Source organism: Anomaloglossus baeobatrachus, chromosome 5 (assembly GCF_048569485.1).
Source record: "Anomaloglossus baeobatrachus isolate aAnoBae1 chromosome 5, aAnoBae1.hap1, whole genome shotgun sequence".
Taxonomy (NCBI): domain Eukaryota; kingdom Metazoa; phylum Chordata; class Amphibia; order Anura; family Aromobatidae; genus Anomaloglossus; species Anomaloglossus baeobatrachus.
In genome coordinates, this window is record NC_134357.1 from 343295251 (window position 1) to 343307958 (window position 12708).

The 12708-nt window shown below is 44.4% G+C and overlaps 1 protein-coding gene across 2 annotated transcripts in view; it reads left to right on the forward strand.

The window, feature by feature from the left end:
• Positions 1–11331, forward strand: part of SLA2 (Src like adaptor 2) — a 43688-nt gene extending 32357 nt beyond the window's left edge. Inside the window, exons 6-9 of one of the 2 annotated variants that reach the window (XM_075347565.1) lie at positions 2306–2455; positions 5603–5732; positions 9297–9345; positions 10948–11331. In XM_075347565.1, the coding sequence (XP_075203680.1) occupies positions 2306–2455; positions 5603–5732; positions 9297–9345; positions 10948–11061 (443 nt within the window). In that variant the 3' untranslated portion in view covers positions 11062–11331. Of the gene's footprint in view, positions 1–2305; positions 2456–5602; positions 5733–9296 lie in introns of both variants that reach the window. The other variant, XM_075347566.1, reaches the window with a different exon arrangement.
• The last annotated feature ends 1377 nt before the right edge of the window (positions 11332–12708 follow it).

Here is a 12708-nt window from a genome sequence, read left to right on the forward strand (position 1 = left end):
GATTGTGCGCCACAGGCAGCGATTTGTCCGTGACGCACAAACGACGAGGGCCGGTGCCATCGCAAGTGATATCGCTAGGGATGTCGCTCCGTGTAAAGCCCCCTTTACTCTCCCACCCAATCTAACTTTAAGCGTAGAGAGATGCAGATTGCAACACACAGTGATCTTTCTGCACAAGTCCTAGTCTAATCAATGGGAGTTTGGTACAATGCTCATTGTGGTGCATATAAAGATCCCGTTACACGCTACGATATATCGGGTGATATGTCGTCAGGGTCACGGATTCCATGACGCACATCCAGCATCGTTTGACATATCGTAGCGTGTGACAGCTATGAGCGACTGTTACCGAGCAAAAATACTCACCTTATCGTTGCTCGTTGACACGTCGTTCATTTTCAAAATATCGGTCACATTCCTGGATGCAGGTTGTTTGTTGTTCCTGAGGCAGCACACAGCGCTCCGTGTGATACCTCGGGAATGACGAACACAGCTTACCTGTGTTCCGCCGGCTATGAGGAAGGAAGGAGGTGGGCGGGATGTTACATCCCGCTCATCTCCTCCCCTCAGCTTCTATTGTATGTAGAAAGAAGGAAAACGGGTTTTAGCCGCGCTAAAAACCACTGATGCAGTATTAATAAAGAAGTTTCTTTTTTATTTCAGCATTCCAACGCGTTTCAGAGACAAGGACCGTCTCCTTCCTCAGGGAAAAAAGAAATCCTAATTCTTTTTTCCCTGAGGAAGGAGACGGTCCTTGTCTCTGAAACGCGTTGGAATGCTGAAATAAAAAAGAAACTTCTTTATTAATCCTGCATCAGTGGTTTTTAGCGCGGCTAAAACCCGTTTTCCTTCTTTCTACATACAATTTTAACATCACGGGGCCGCTGCTTTAAACCACGCTGACACTCACATGCGATCTAAGGAGTTGTGACTGGCACAACCATATCAGGTGAGTGTACCTTTTCCTTTCTTATCATTCAAGTTATATCGGGTAAGACCCTATTTGCGCCTTTTGTCTCCCCACCTCTAGCACCCTCAGCTTCTATTGGGCAGCCGCTGTGTGACGTCGCTGTGACGCCAAACGTCCCTCCCCCTTCAGGAAGAGGATGTTCGGCGCCCACAGCGAGGTCATTCGGGAGGTAAGTACGTGTGATGGGGGTTACCGACTTTGTGCGACACATGCATCAAATTGCCCGTGACGCACAAACGATGGGCACGGGTGCGATCGCACGATAAATTGACGCGTGTAACGGGGCCTTTAGTAGTGTAGTTTCTTTTCTTGATGAGTTATACTAGAGGGGACAATTCTGAAATATTTCCATCCTGAGGACCGAGTTTTACAATAAGGAAGATAATTCCATAATTAAGTCCACTTTTAAACTGGAAACACAAATGTACCTGCAAATAAGACCCATACTCCACCCTTTAACCCACAAGAGTCCAAGATGGGATCCACTTAATAGTGATCACAGAGCTGGAAGTAGCCAAACATCAGTATGAAAGCTAATCCAAACAATTACCAATATCTCAGGTTATTGCACCCCTGTTAGTGTGATATACGAGGAATAGGACATGGGTGGACATATCATTGGTGCAACCTGCAGCCCAAGAGGCCCATTACCACCTCCAAAACTGATGGAATGTATATTAAGATGAGATATTGGACTGGAAAGAGTCCATATATTGTTATTGCACAGAGGCCCACCAGTGGAATAGGATACTGGAGAGAATTAGTGGAGAGTGAAGGCATAAGTAGTCTATAGACTTGATTGATATCAGACCCAGTACATTCTGTTTAAAGGGCCATACTTTGCAAATGAGCGCTGTGTCTGCCATCAGGAAGTCCTCACACCTGTCACACAGTATGTGGTGTGAGCAGTGGAAATTATGCACTGAAGACATTAGTAACAGGAAACCATATAGCCTGGCGTTCATACGCAGGTGCAATGTGTTCAGCCACTGTCATATATCTATGTGGGTCCTCTATGTGTAATATGCTGGATATTATTAGACAGCAGCGAAAATAACTCTAACTCCACTGGGTGTATGTGTGATATAGTGGGGTCTGGGTCGATATAATAAAATAATATGAGGTATGGAATAGAGATATGGTTGTATGGTGTTGGTTTGAGTTTAGTGTGGGGCGTGTATAGAGCATGAATTTTAACATTGGGTATATGATTTTGTAATCATCACACTTAAAGCTAAAGAAAACAAAAAAATACCAATTTTTAATTCTTATATCTAATGTAAATACACAGTTTGATTCTACATCATTGTGCTCATTTTTATCTGTTCATTACAGGGTGTTATAGTTTATCAGTGCGGAAATCAAATCAAGCTTCACTGGATTCTGTCAAGCATTATCGTATTAACCAGCTAGAAAATGGCTGGTTTTATATCTCACCCCGTCTGACTTTTTCCACACTTCAGGAAATGGTGGAATATTATTCCGGTAAGGCCATGTTTTAAAAAGTAAATATGTAGGGATGGTTGAGGTGAGAAAATCATAACTGCTATTTTTTCCCCACAAACAGCGCCACTCTGATCTACAGGCTGTGCCTGGTAGTGCAACTAACCAATTCAGACCAATCAAGTGAATAGGGCTGAGTTGCTGTATAAGGCCTGCGACACACATCCGTGCCGCCGGTACGTGTTTGCCATTTTTTGCACGTACCGGCGGCATGGAGACACGTTCAGCAATGCTACTCTATTGTAGCAGGCACATACATGTAAAACCACACGGAACGTGTGTCCGTGTGTCCGTGTGTGCGTTTTTCTAAACGCTGACATGTCAGTTTTTTCTCCGGCAGCACGGGTGTCACACGGCCCGCACTCGCACCACACGGGTGTAGTGTGGATGCGGTCCCGTGTGACACGCGCTGGAGAAAACACATGTGTCAGTGAAAAAAACCCAAAACATTTACTCACCTTCTCCAGCCCTCCTGTCTCTGCCGCTGCTGCCACTTGTTGTCGACCGCCGCTCATTATTCTAATTTAATATTCACTTCACTGGCTGGCAGCAGCAGCAGCAGCGGGGAGACGGCAGGGCTGGAGACCGAAGATCAGCACCACGGACAGCAGCGCGGACAGCAGGAAGGACCACTTGAGTATGTAACTTACCGGTTCTACGTGTGCTATCGTGGATAGCACACGTAGAACACACGTGGCCCAAACGTACCAGAGACACGTACTTACCTGCACACAACACGCAGGGGAAATACGTGTCTCTCAGCACGTGCGTGATTTTTACGCGAGTGTGGCAGAGGCCTAAGGCCACACGTTTCGTGTGGTTTTACGTGTGTGTGCCTGCTACAATAGGGTAGCATTGCTGAACGTGTCTCCGTGCCACCGGTACGTGCAAAAAATGGCAAACACATACCGGCGGCACGGATGTGTGTCGCAGGCCTAAGGCTGTGTGCACTCAGTGCTTTTTTGCAGCGATTTGTGATGCAGTTTTGAGTGTATATTTGTGACAAAACTTGAAGAAAATCCTAATGCCAGCAAAGTCAATGAAGTGTAACAGACATGTTCAGTATTTTGTCCCTGCAGAATTGGTGAAGAAAATAAATCTGCAGCATGTCACTTCTTTCAGGGTTTTTTATTTCCCCCATACTAATGAATGAGTAAAATCTGCAGCAAAAACGCATCGAAATGCACATTTTTGCCATTGTGATTTTCTTGCCAAGAGATGCAGAAATGGACCGAATCCTGAAGACTGATTCTGCTTAAAAAAACCTAATTAAATAGAAAGTATTCTTAAGAATTAATTCTATAGCTATAATATAAACTGTGCATTCGTCATTTACCTAGCGATACAGTTAGGTCCAGAAATATTTGGACAGTGACACAAGTTTTGTTATTTTAGCTGTTTACAAAAACATGTTCAGAAATACAATTATATATATAATATGGGCTGAAAGTGCACACTCCCAGCTGCAATATGAGAGTTTTCACATCCAAATCGGAGAAAGGGTTTAGGAATCATAGCTCTGTAATGCATAGCCTCCTCTTTTTAAAGGGACCAAAAGTAATTGGACAAGGGACTCTAAGGGCTGCAATTAACTCTGAAGGCGTCTCCCTCGTTAACCTGTAATCAATTAAGTAGTTAAAAGGTCTGGGGTTGATTACAGGTGTGTGGTTTTGCATTTGGAAGCTGTTGCTGTGACCAGACAACGTGCGGTCTAAGGAACTCTCAATTGAGGTGAAGCAGAACATTCTGAGGCTGAAAAAAAAGAAAAAATCCATCAGAGAGATAGCAGACATGCTTGGAGTAGCAAAATCAACAGTCGGGTACATTCTGAGAAAAAAGGAATTGACTGGTGAGCTTGGGAACTCAAAAAGGCCTGGGCGTCCACGGATGACAACAGTGGTGGATGATCGCCGCATACTTTCTTTGGTGAAGAAGAACCCGTTCACAACATCAACTGAAGTCCAGAACACTCTCAGTGAAGTAGGTGTATCTGTCTCTAAGTCAACAGTAAAGAGAAGACTCCATGAAAGTAAATACAAAGGGTTCACATCTAGATGCAAACCATTCATCAATTCCAAAAATAGACAGGCCAGAGTTAAATTTGCTGAAAACACCTCATGAAGCCAGCTCAGTTCTGGAAAAGTATTCTATGGACAGATGAGACAAAGATCAACCTGTACCAGAATGATGGGAAGAAAAAAGTTTGGAGAAGAAAGGGAACGGCACATGATCCAAGGCACACCACATCCTCTGTAAAACATGGTGGAGGCAACGTGATGGCATGGGCATGCATGGCTTTCAATGGCACTGGGTCACTTGTGTTTATTGATGACATAACAGCAGACAAGAGTAGCCGGATGAATTCTGAAGTGTACCGGGATATACTTTCAGCCCAGATTCAGCCAAATACCGCAAAGTTGATCGGACGGCGCTTCATAGTACAGATGGACAATGACCCCAAGCATACAGCCAAAGCTACCCAGGAGTTCATGAGTGCAAAAAAGTGGAACATTCTGCAATGGCCAAGTCAATCACCAGATCTTAACCCAATTGAGCATGCATTTCACTTGCTCAAATCCAGACTTAAGACGGAAAGACCCACAAACAAGCAAGACCTGAAGGCTGCGGCTGTAAAGGCCTGGCAAAGCATTAAGAAGGAGGAAACCCAGCGTTTGGTGATGTCCATGGGTTCCAGACTTAAGGCAGTGATTGCCTCCAAAGAATTCGCAACAAAATATTGAAAATAAAAATATTTTGTTTGGGTTTGGTTTATTTGTCCAATTACTTTTGACCTCCTAAAATGTGGAGTGTTTGTAAAGAAATGTGTACAATTCCTACAATTTCTATCAGATATTTTTGTTCAAACCTTCAAATTAAACGTTACAATCTGCACTTGAATTCTGTTGTAGAGGTTTCATTTCAAATCCAATGTGGTGGCATGCAGAGCCCAACTCGCGAAAATTGTGTCACTGTCCAAATATTTCTGGACCTAACTGTATATGAAATTGACCAATTACTTGTTTAGGATTCTTTCCTGCAATCATGTATCCTGGATAAATGCATCTTTATCTATTTCATTATTTCTTACTTATCATTAGACTTAGCTTGATTTATTTTTTTCTCTTTAAGAAATGGCAGATGGAATTTGCTGCATCTTAAAGGAGCCGTGTGTAGTACAAAGTTTTGTCCCTCCTGCTCCTCTGACAACAGAAGCCACCATGGTCAGGAAACCAGCACTGAACTGGCGAGATCTGGATAGGTAAAGTAGAGATAAAATCCCAACTAACCACATCCTCTGTTCCAACATTTTGTGCTTTTACGAGAGTGTCAAAAATCTGAGTCAGGTTCTGTTCCCATTAGCATCAAAGGCTCTAGTAGAAACCTTCATTATAGATTTATGTATATTTAAGGCCTAAAACACACTTCCGCAAAAAAAGTCCGTGTGACACGGTCCGTTTTTCGGGTCCGTGTTCCGTTTTTTTGGGGCGTTTCTCCGGTACGTATGGCATTCGTGTGATGGCGTATGCGAGCCGTGTGTACGTGTAAAATGTCCGTGTTTGTGTGTAAAATGCCCGTGTATGTGTACGTGGCATGTCTGTGTGGAATGTCAGTTTGTGTGTTGCACAATGTCGTTGATACATGTCGGCTGACAGCAGACAGAGTTGCGCGATGAGAATGAAGTCGGGTGAACTTCACCCAACTTCATTGTTATGCCGCGGCTCTGTCTGTGTGCCGTGTACTGATTAGCGGTCACCTGTGAAGGATTCACCAGTGACCACTAATCCCCCGAGTGACTGAAGTGAGCAGCCCTCTCTCATACTTACCGCTCCCCAATCACCATTCATTACTTTGAATATGCCGGCCGCTCATTAATCAATCTCGTATTCCCTGCTTTCCCCACCTACAGAGGCCTGTGATTGCTTGCAGTCAGACACGCCCCCCACGCTGAGTGACAGGTGTCTCACTGCACCCAATCACAGCAGCCAGTGGGCGTGTCTATACTGTGCAGGAAAATAAATAAATAAATAATTTAATAAAACGGCGTGCGGTCCCCCCCAATTTTAATACCAGCCAGATAAAGCCATATGGCTTTATCTGGCTGGTATTAAAATTGGGGGGGACCGCACGCCGTTTTATTTTATTATTTATTTATTTATTTTCCTGCACAGTATAGACACGCCCACCGGCTGCTGTGATTGGGTGCAGTGAGACAGCTGTCACTCAGCGTGGGGGGCGTGTCTGACTGCAACCAATCACAGGCGTCTGTGGGTGGGGAAAGCAGGGAATACGAGATTGATTAATGAGCGGCCGGCATATTCAAAGTAATTGTTGCCGCGTATTGTCTGCACAGCTGTTCCTCCTCGCGCTGGTGATCGGGGAGCGGTATTTGCCGGGGGAAGAAAAAAAACCGAGCGCCAATGTAAGTATGACTGAGAACAGCAGAAAAAAAGGTAAGTATTTAATTATTAAGTATTAATTATTAAGTATTTAAGACTTTAATTTAAAAAAAACAAAAAATAAGATCACTAGTGTAAAAACGCACACGCACGAAACGTACTGAACACGGACATACCCCTTGTGCGGTATGTGCAGGCACGGACCCATAGACTAAAGCGGGTCCGTGCCTGCGTGCTGCTAGCCAAAAACGGACATGTCGTCCGGGTAGAAAAGCGCACACACGTACTTACCACACGGTCACACGTTCCGTGTAATTTTACGTGTGTGTGCCATCTACCATTGAATAACATGGGTCTCCGTGTGTACGTGTCTCCGGTACGTGCAAATACGTACCACACACGTACAAATTAAACGGATGTGTATTGCGGGTCTAAGGGGAACCTATCAATATGCACCCAGAGCCATGAGCAGTTCTGGGTACATATTGCTAATCCCTGCCTAACCATCCCTGTATACACTAGTGTAGATAAAGGAATCTTTGGAAAAAATATTTCTAAAAATGTTTTATTTTATGCTAATGAGCGCAGGGACTAGTCGTAAGGGTGTTACTTCCCCCGACTAGTCCACCCTCTTAGCATGTTAATATGCCCACAGTGGCGTAACATGCTATTTAATGCAGCGTCACCAGCAGTGACGCGCGTACCTATGTCCGCGGTGAACGCTGAGTTGAATGCCCCACACTTCCGGTCATGCGCAGTATGAAGCCAGGTGTACGCATCCCAGTTTCAGACAGGTCTAGTGCGCATGATCAGAAGTGTGGGGCATTGAGCTCAGCATTCACCACAGACAAAAGGTACGCGCGGCACCACTGGTGACGCTGCATTGAATAGCATGTTAGCACGCCCCTGTGGGCATACTAACATGCTAAGAGAGCGGACTAGTTGGGGGAACTAACACCCTTACAACTAGTCCCTCCGCTCATTAGCATATCATAAAGAATCTTTAGAAATACTTATCTCTTTATCTATGCTAGTGTATACAGGGACGGTTAGGCAGGGATTACCAATATGCACCCAGAACTGCTCGTGGCTCTGGGTGCATACACGACCTGACAGGTTCAATTTAACAAGAAGAATAGTGCAGCATTCAGAACTATTCTTTTCAATAAAATTATGCTCACTGAATTCATAGATCTGAAGGTATTTGTCTCACTTTAGCTGCTGCAAGCATTGTTAAAACATTCATGCCTGTCAGCATTTGTCAGAAGTGGGTACCGTGGCTTTCACCTCACAAATACTTTTAGAACAAATTAGGAACTGTGCTGCAGTACCACGAACAGCCACGATGCAGTGTATAGATCTATATTCCGGTTCTGTATACTGTGTACGTACCTTCGCCATTGGTGACATTGAATGCTGATTGCACTGAATGAACAGTGGTACAGGCCGTCTTTAGAGACCTGCTGCTACAAGAAGTTTGCCTCTGCAACTATCTCGCTTGGCGTGTAGCAGCATTTTTCCACACCCAATGTAAAATTTGCTGCAAGAGAAGTTGCTGCACAATCTATATAACCACCATTACGTTTAAAGGGAGTCTGTCAGCATAAAATTACTTTTCAAACCAAACACAGACTCTGTGTTTTCTTGGTATGGCCGAGCAGTTTAGTACAACATTCCACCAACTTATGTTGCATCTATCTTTACTTGTGATGAGTGAGCGTGCTCGACACTGTTCGTTACTCAATCGAGCATCAGGGAGCTCTGCCTAGTATAGCGGGGACTCAGATGTTTCGTCCGTGGAACAATGACCACAATGCACAGGCTTGCTTCACTGCAGGATGTGTTCAAGCACCCTAAGGAGAGCCATTGGCTGTCTCTGAATGGCTCTCACTGGGGTTAAAGCAACATTCTCGGATGTAGTGTATCAAATGAAAAAACTAAAACTCATCTCTCCCCCCAGCACTGCTCTGTATATGGCTGACAGTATGTGGGAAGAGACTGATCTGTCCAATCATTGGCTTCCAGTATACTCGCTACTCGAGTTGAGCTCTTTCAGAGCGTCTGACCTGCTCGTCTCGAGGAACGAGCACCCGAACATCTTAGTGCTCGCCCATGTCTAATCTTTACCCTTCCCTTCCTTGATTGACAGCTCTGGCTTTACAGTAGTCAGACGTGGATAGATAAAACAAGAATGGTGGGCAGCTAAGCTCGGTTTGAGCAGTCATTTTGTGCAGGCACACACCCCTTAAGTTCCAGAAAGATTGCCTTAGATATAGGATCTCACAATCTCATCATGTAAGTATAGAAGGTCACATACAGGCAGTGTGGGAGTAAGTAGTATGTCAGGTGGTATAGGGGATATGGAGATTAGGATGCTGTAGTAATTACCAATATTTAATCTCACATGCCTTTTTTGTACTCTGCAGGTCTGCTTTATTTAATGACAATACCAACTTTAATGAAGAAGATTGCCCGGTGAGCTTGGGTCTCAGGGAGGCGTTAAGTTCTTACATGTACATGACGGAAGAGATGGACTCAATGACGGATGTGGAGAGAGAGCATCTGTGGAAGGCATAACACGATATGCAATCTCATTTTACTGTTTGGGAGAGGAACAATTTTCATGAGTCAAAGGACTTCAGTGAATCGGTACCTGTTCAGCAAGACGTTGCAGGCCAATGCTGGCTGAGTGGTGCCGAAATGGACAGTACTATATTTATTGCAGCTGAGCTGCATTGTTATTTCTGTGTTTTTGCTATTATTAGCTTATTTGTCGATAAAATAAATGTCCTCCGCGGCCTTGTATGGACCAATACATGACACATATCAAACTTAATAGGAACGGTAGCAAGACAGTCTTTGGTGAATTCAATCCTTGATGAACCACAATAGTGAATATGGAGGCAATATGTCAATGTGTGAGCTTGTTCCATATTGGCATGATGTCTAATTCAATGACAGGTAAACACAAGTGTGGTAGCCACATTAATAGAAATGCAGAATATCTCATTGAGAAGCCATTAAATAGAACCTGACAGCTGGATGAACACCTATAAGCTAATTATATGGCTGCATCTGTCTTAAGGCTGATTATAGACAACCTCATTGTGTGAAGAAAGTTTACAAATGAATACTCTGATACTGACCTTTAAAAACGTCTTTTGTCTTATTTGCATTCCTCGGCTCCTTGTGAATGCTGTAGGATGCAAAGTTTTGAGAGGAGAGAGTGAGATAAGGGATCATAGTCGCACCCTGGTGGGCATGCTATAGCAATGCTATCAGAAGACCGGCCAGGAGTGGTCCACCTGTAGGGCACTCCTTTTGAACTAGTCAGAGTCCTGAAAAGGGGATTATTAGAGATGAGCGAATGCGAGGTTCAGTGTTCATACGAAAGAGAGACTTTACAAAAAACAGTTTGTGTGCTTTACATATGCTAACCACCACCATTCTCGGGTATGCTTGGTGCTTAGCCCAGTGCAAGACGATTGCAGTGTGCACCAAACAAAAGAAAATGTAAAGACCATCCCCACCCGCTCCCCGAAGCGATCTGTTTATGGCTGGCTGCATGTGGACGGAGAGCTGAACTGCCCAATTACTGACTTCTACTGGGGTTGAGATCAAGTCCAGGTCCCAATCTAAACTTTATCTAAAGTCTGACTGAACCCGCCGAACCAAACTTCCACGGGTCCTCTCATCTCTAGTGATTATCACCATATACTTTCAACCACGATAGGGTTGGCTGTAATCAACCTTAACAAACAAATGCAGAAATATAATGATATAATTTGTCTATAGGTGTTCATCCCACTGTCAAGTTCCCTTTAAAAAGTAATTAAGAGTAACATACTTGAGTGTCCTTATAATTACAAGCAGATTGGTAGGACTCTGCGTCCTGGGATTCCCACTGGTCACTCAATTATCCCCGCAGCTCAGCAGACTGGGGCACTCAGCTGAGAGCACACACAAAGTGGAGTACAGGTTCAATGGAAAGCATAGGCTATGGATTCAATTGAAAGCATACACGAGTGTTATGGAAAGCATTCTGATAATTTATATACACACTGTTTGACTCCTTAGGTTTGGTTTGTGATGTCCAGTTTCACTTGCAGTACAGAATGGATCAGTTATGGAACCAGTGGTATGGACATTTCTCCAAAGTTTCTCAGGAGCCGTTTTTCAACACGACAATGACAGGCCACAAGTTGTGAGCAGCCTACATGGCTGAAATATGCTACCATGGCATGTAGCGTATCTGGACTTGTCTCCTATTAAGCACATCTGGGATCTCATTGGTCGGCTATTACAAAGTGAGCTGCCAGCAACAGATTGTGATGATTTGCCCAGGAGCACTCAGTTGGGCAGAACATTCCTCAACAACCATTAATAACCTTAATGATAGCTGACTAATTTGTCTAAGTGCATGTATTTCTGCCCTTGGCCCTTATACTCGATGCTGAATAAATCAAGATGTTTTGAAAAGTTTGTGTCCATTTTTTTATTATTTATATATCATTAACATGTCTATTGATTATATAGCGGACTTTACACACAGCAACATTGCTAGTGATGTCGCTGGTGAAAGCACCCACCCTCGTCGGTTGTGCGCCATGGGCAAATCGCTGCCCGTGGCGCACAACATCACTTACACCCGTCACACGTACTTACCTGCTTAGCGACGTTGCTGTGGCTGGCGAACCGCCTCCTTTCTAAGGAGGGGGTTCGTTCAGCGTCACAGCGGCATCACTAAGGGACCGCCCAATAGAAGCGGAGGGGCGGAGATGAGCGAGCATAACATCCCGCCCACCTCCTTCCTTCCTCATTGCGGGCGGCCGAAAGTACGGTGATGTCCCTCGTTCCTGTGGATAGCGATGTGTGCTGCCGCAGGAAGCGTCCTGCAACAGCAACGATAATCGGGATTAGAACGACTGGTCAATGATCAACATTTAGGTGAGTCATTTTGATCGTTAACGGTCGTTTGTGCGTTTCACATGCAACGACGTTGCTAACAAGGCCGGATGTGCGTCACGAATTCCGTGACCCCCAACGACATCTCTTTAGCGATGTTGTTGCGTGTAAAGCCCGCTTTAGAGTTTCATAACTTCATGACTTATTATTGGTGGTGTTACAGTTTGATTTTATAGAAGTGTATTAGACACTTGATTTCTTTTCTTATTATAGACATCTGCAGTAATAGCTTTGGTTAGACCCTTGGTGAAGAAAGATGGTAGATAATGGTGGATCTATACTGTTCATAAAGGTTCTACCTGTCTGTGATAATAATGAGGTTGATGAAAAGTCATCCAAACAAAAAATTAAGTATGAGTCCAGTATAAGGCTCTGTGTCAATATTGTTGAGTTAAAGGGAACCTGTCAGGTCCAATATGCACCCAGAACCACGAGCAGTTCTGGGTGCATATTGCTAATCCCTGCCTAACTGTCCCTGTATATACTAGCATAGATAAAGAGATCTTTAGAAAAAGTACAGTATTTCTAAAGATCTTTTATCTTATGCTAATGAGCGTTGGGACCAGTCCCCTGGGCGTTAGTTCCCCTGGCTACTCGACCCCATTAGCATGTTAGCACGCCCCTGTGGGCGTACTAACATGCTAATGAATGCGCAGAGTCAGGGGATGATCTCACTCACTTCTACGCTGTCATTGCCGCCCGATGCTGGATTTCGGCTCAGTGCGCATGACCCTGAAGTTTCGGTTATGCGCACTATGAAGCCAGGTGTAGTGCGTATGACTGGAAGTCCGGGATCATACTGAGCCGAAATCCAGCGTTGGGCGGCGATGGCAGTGGAGAGGTGAGTGAGATCATCCTCTGACGCTGTGCATT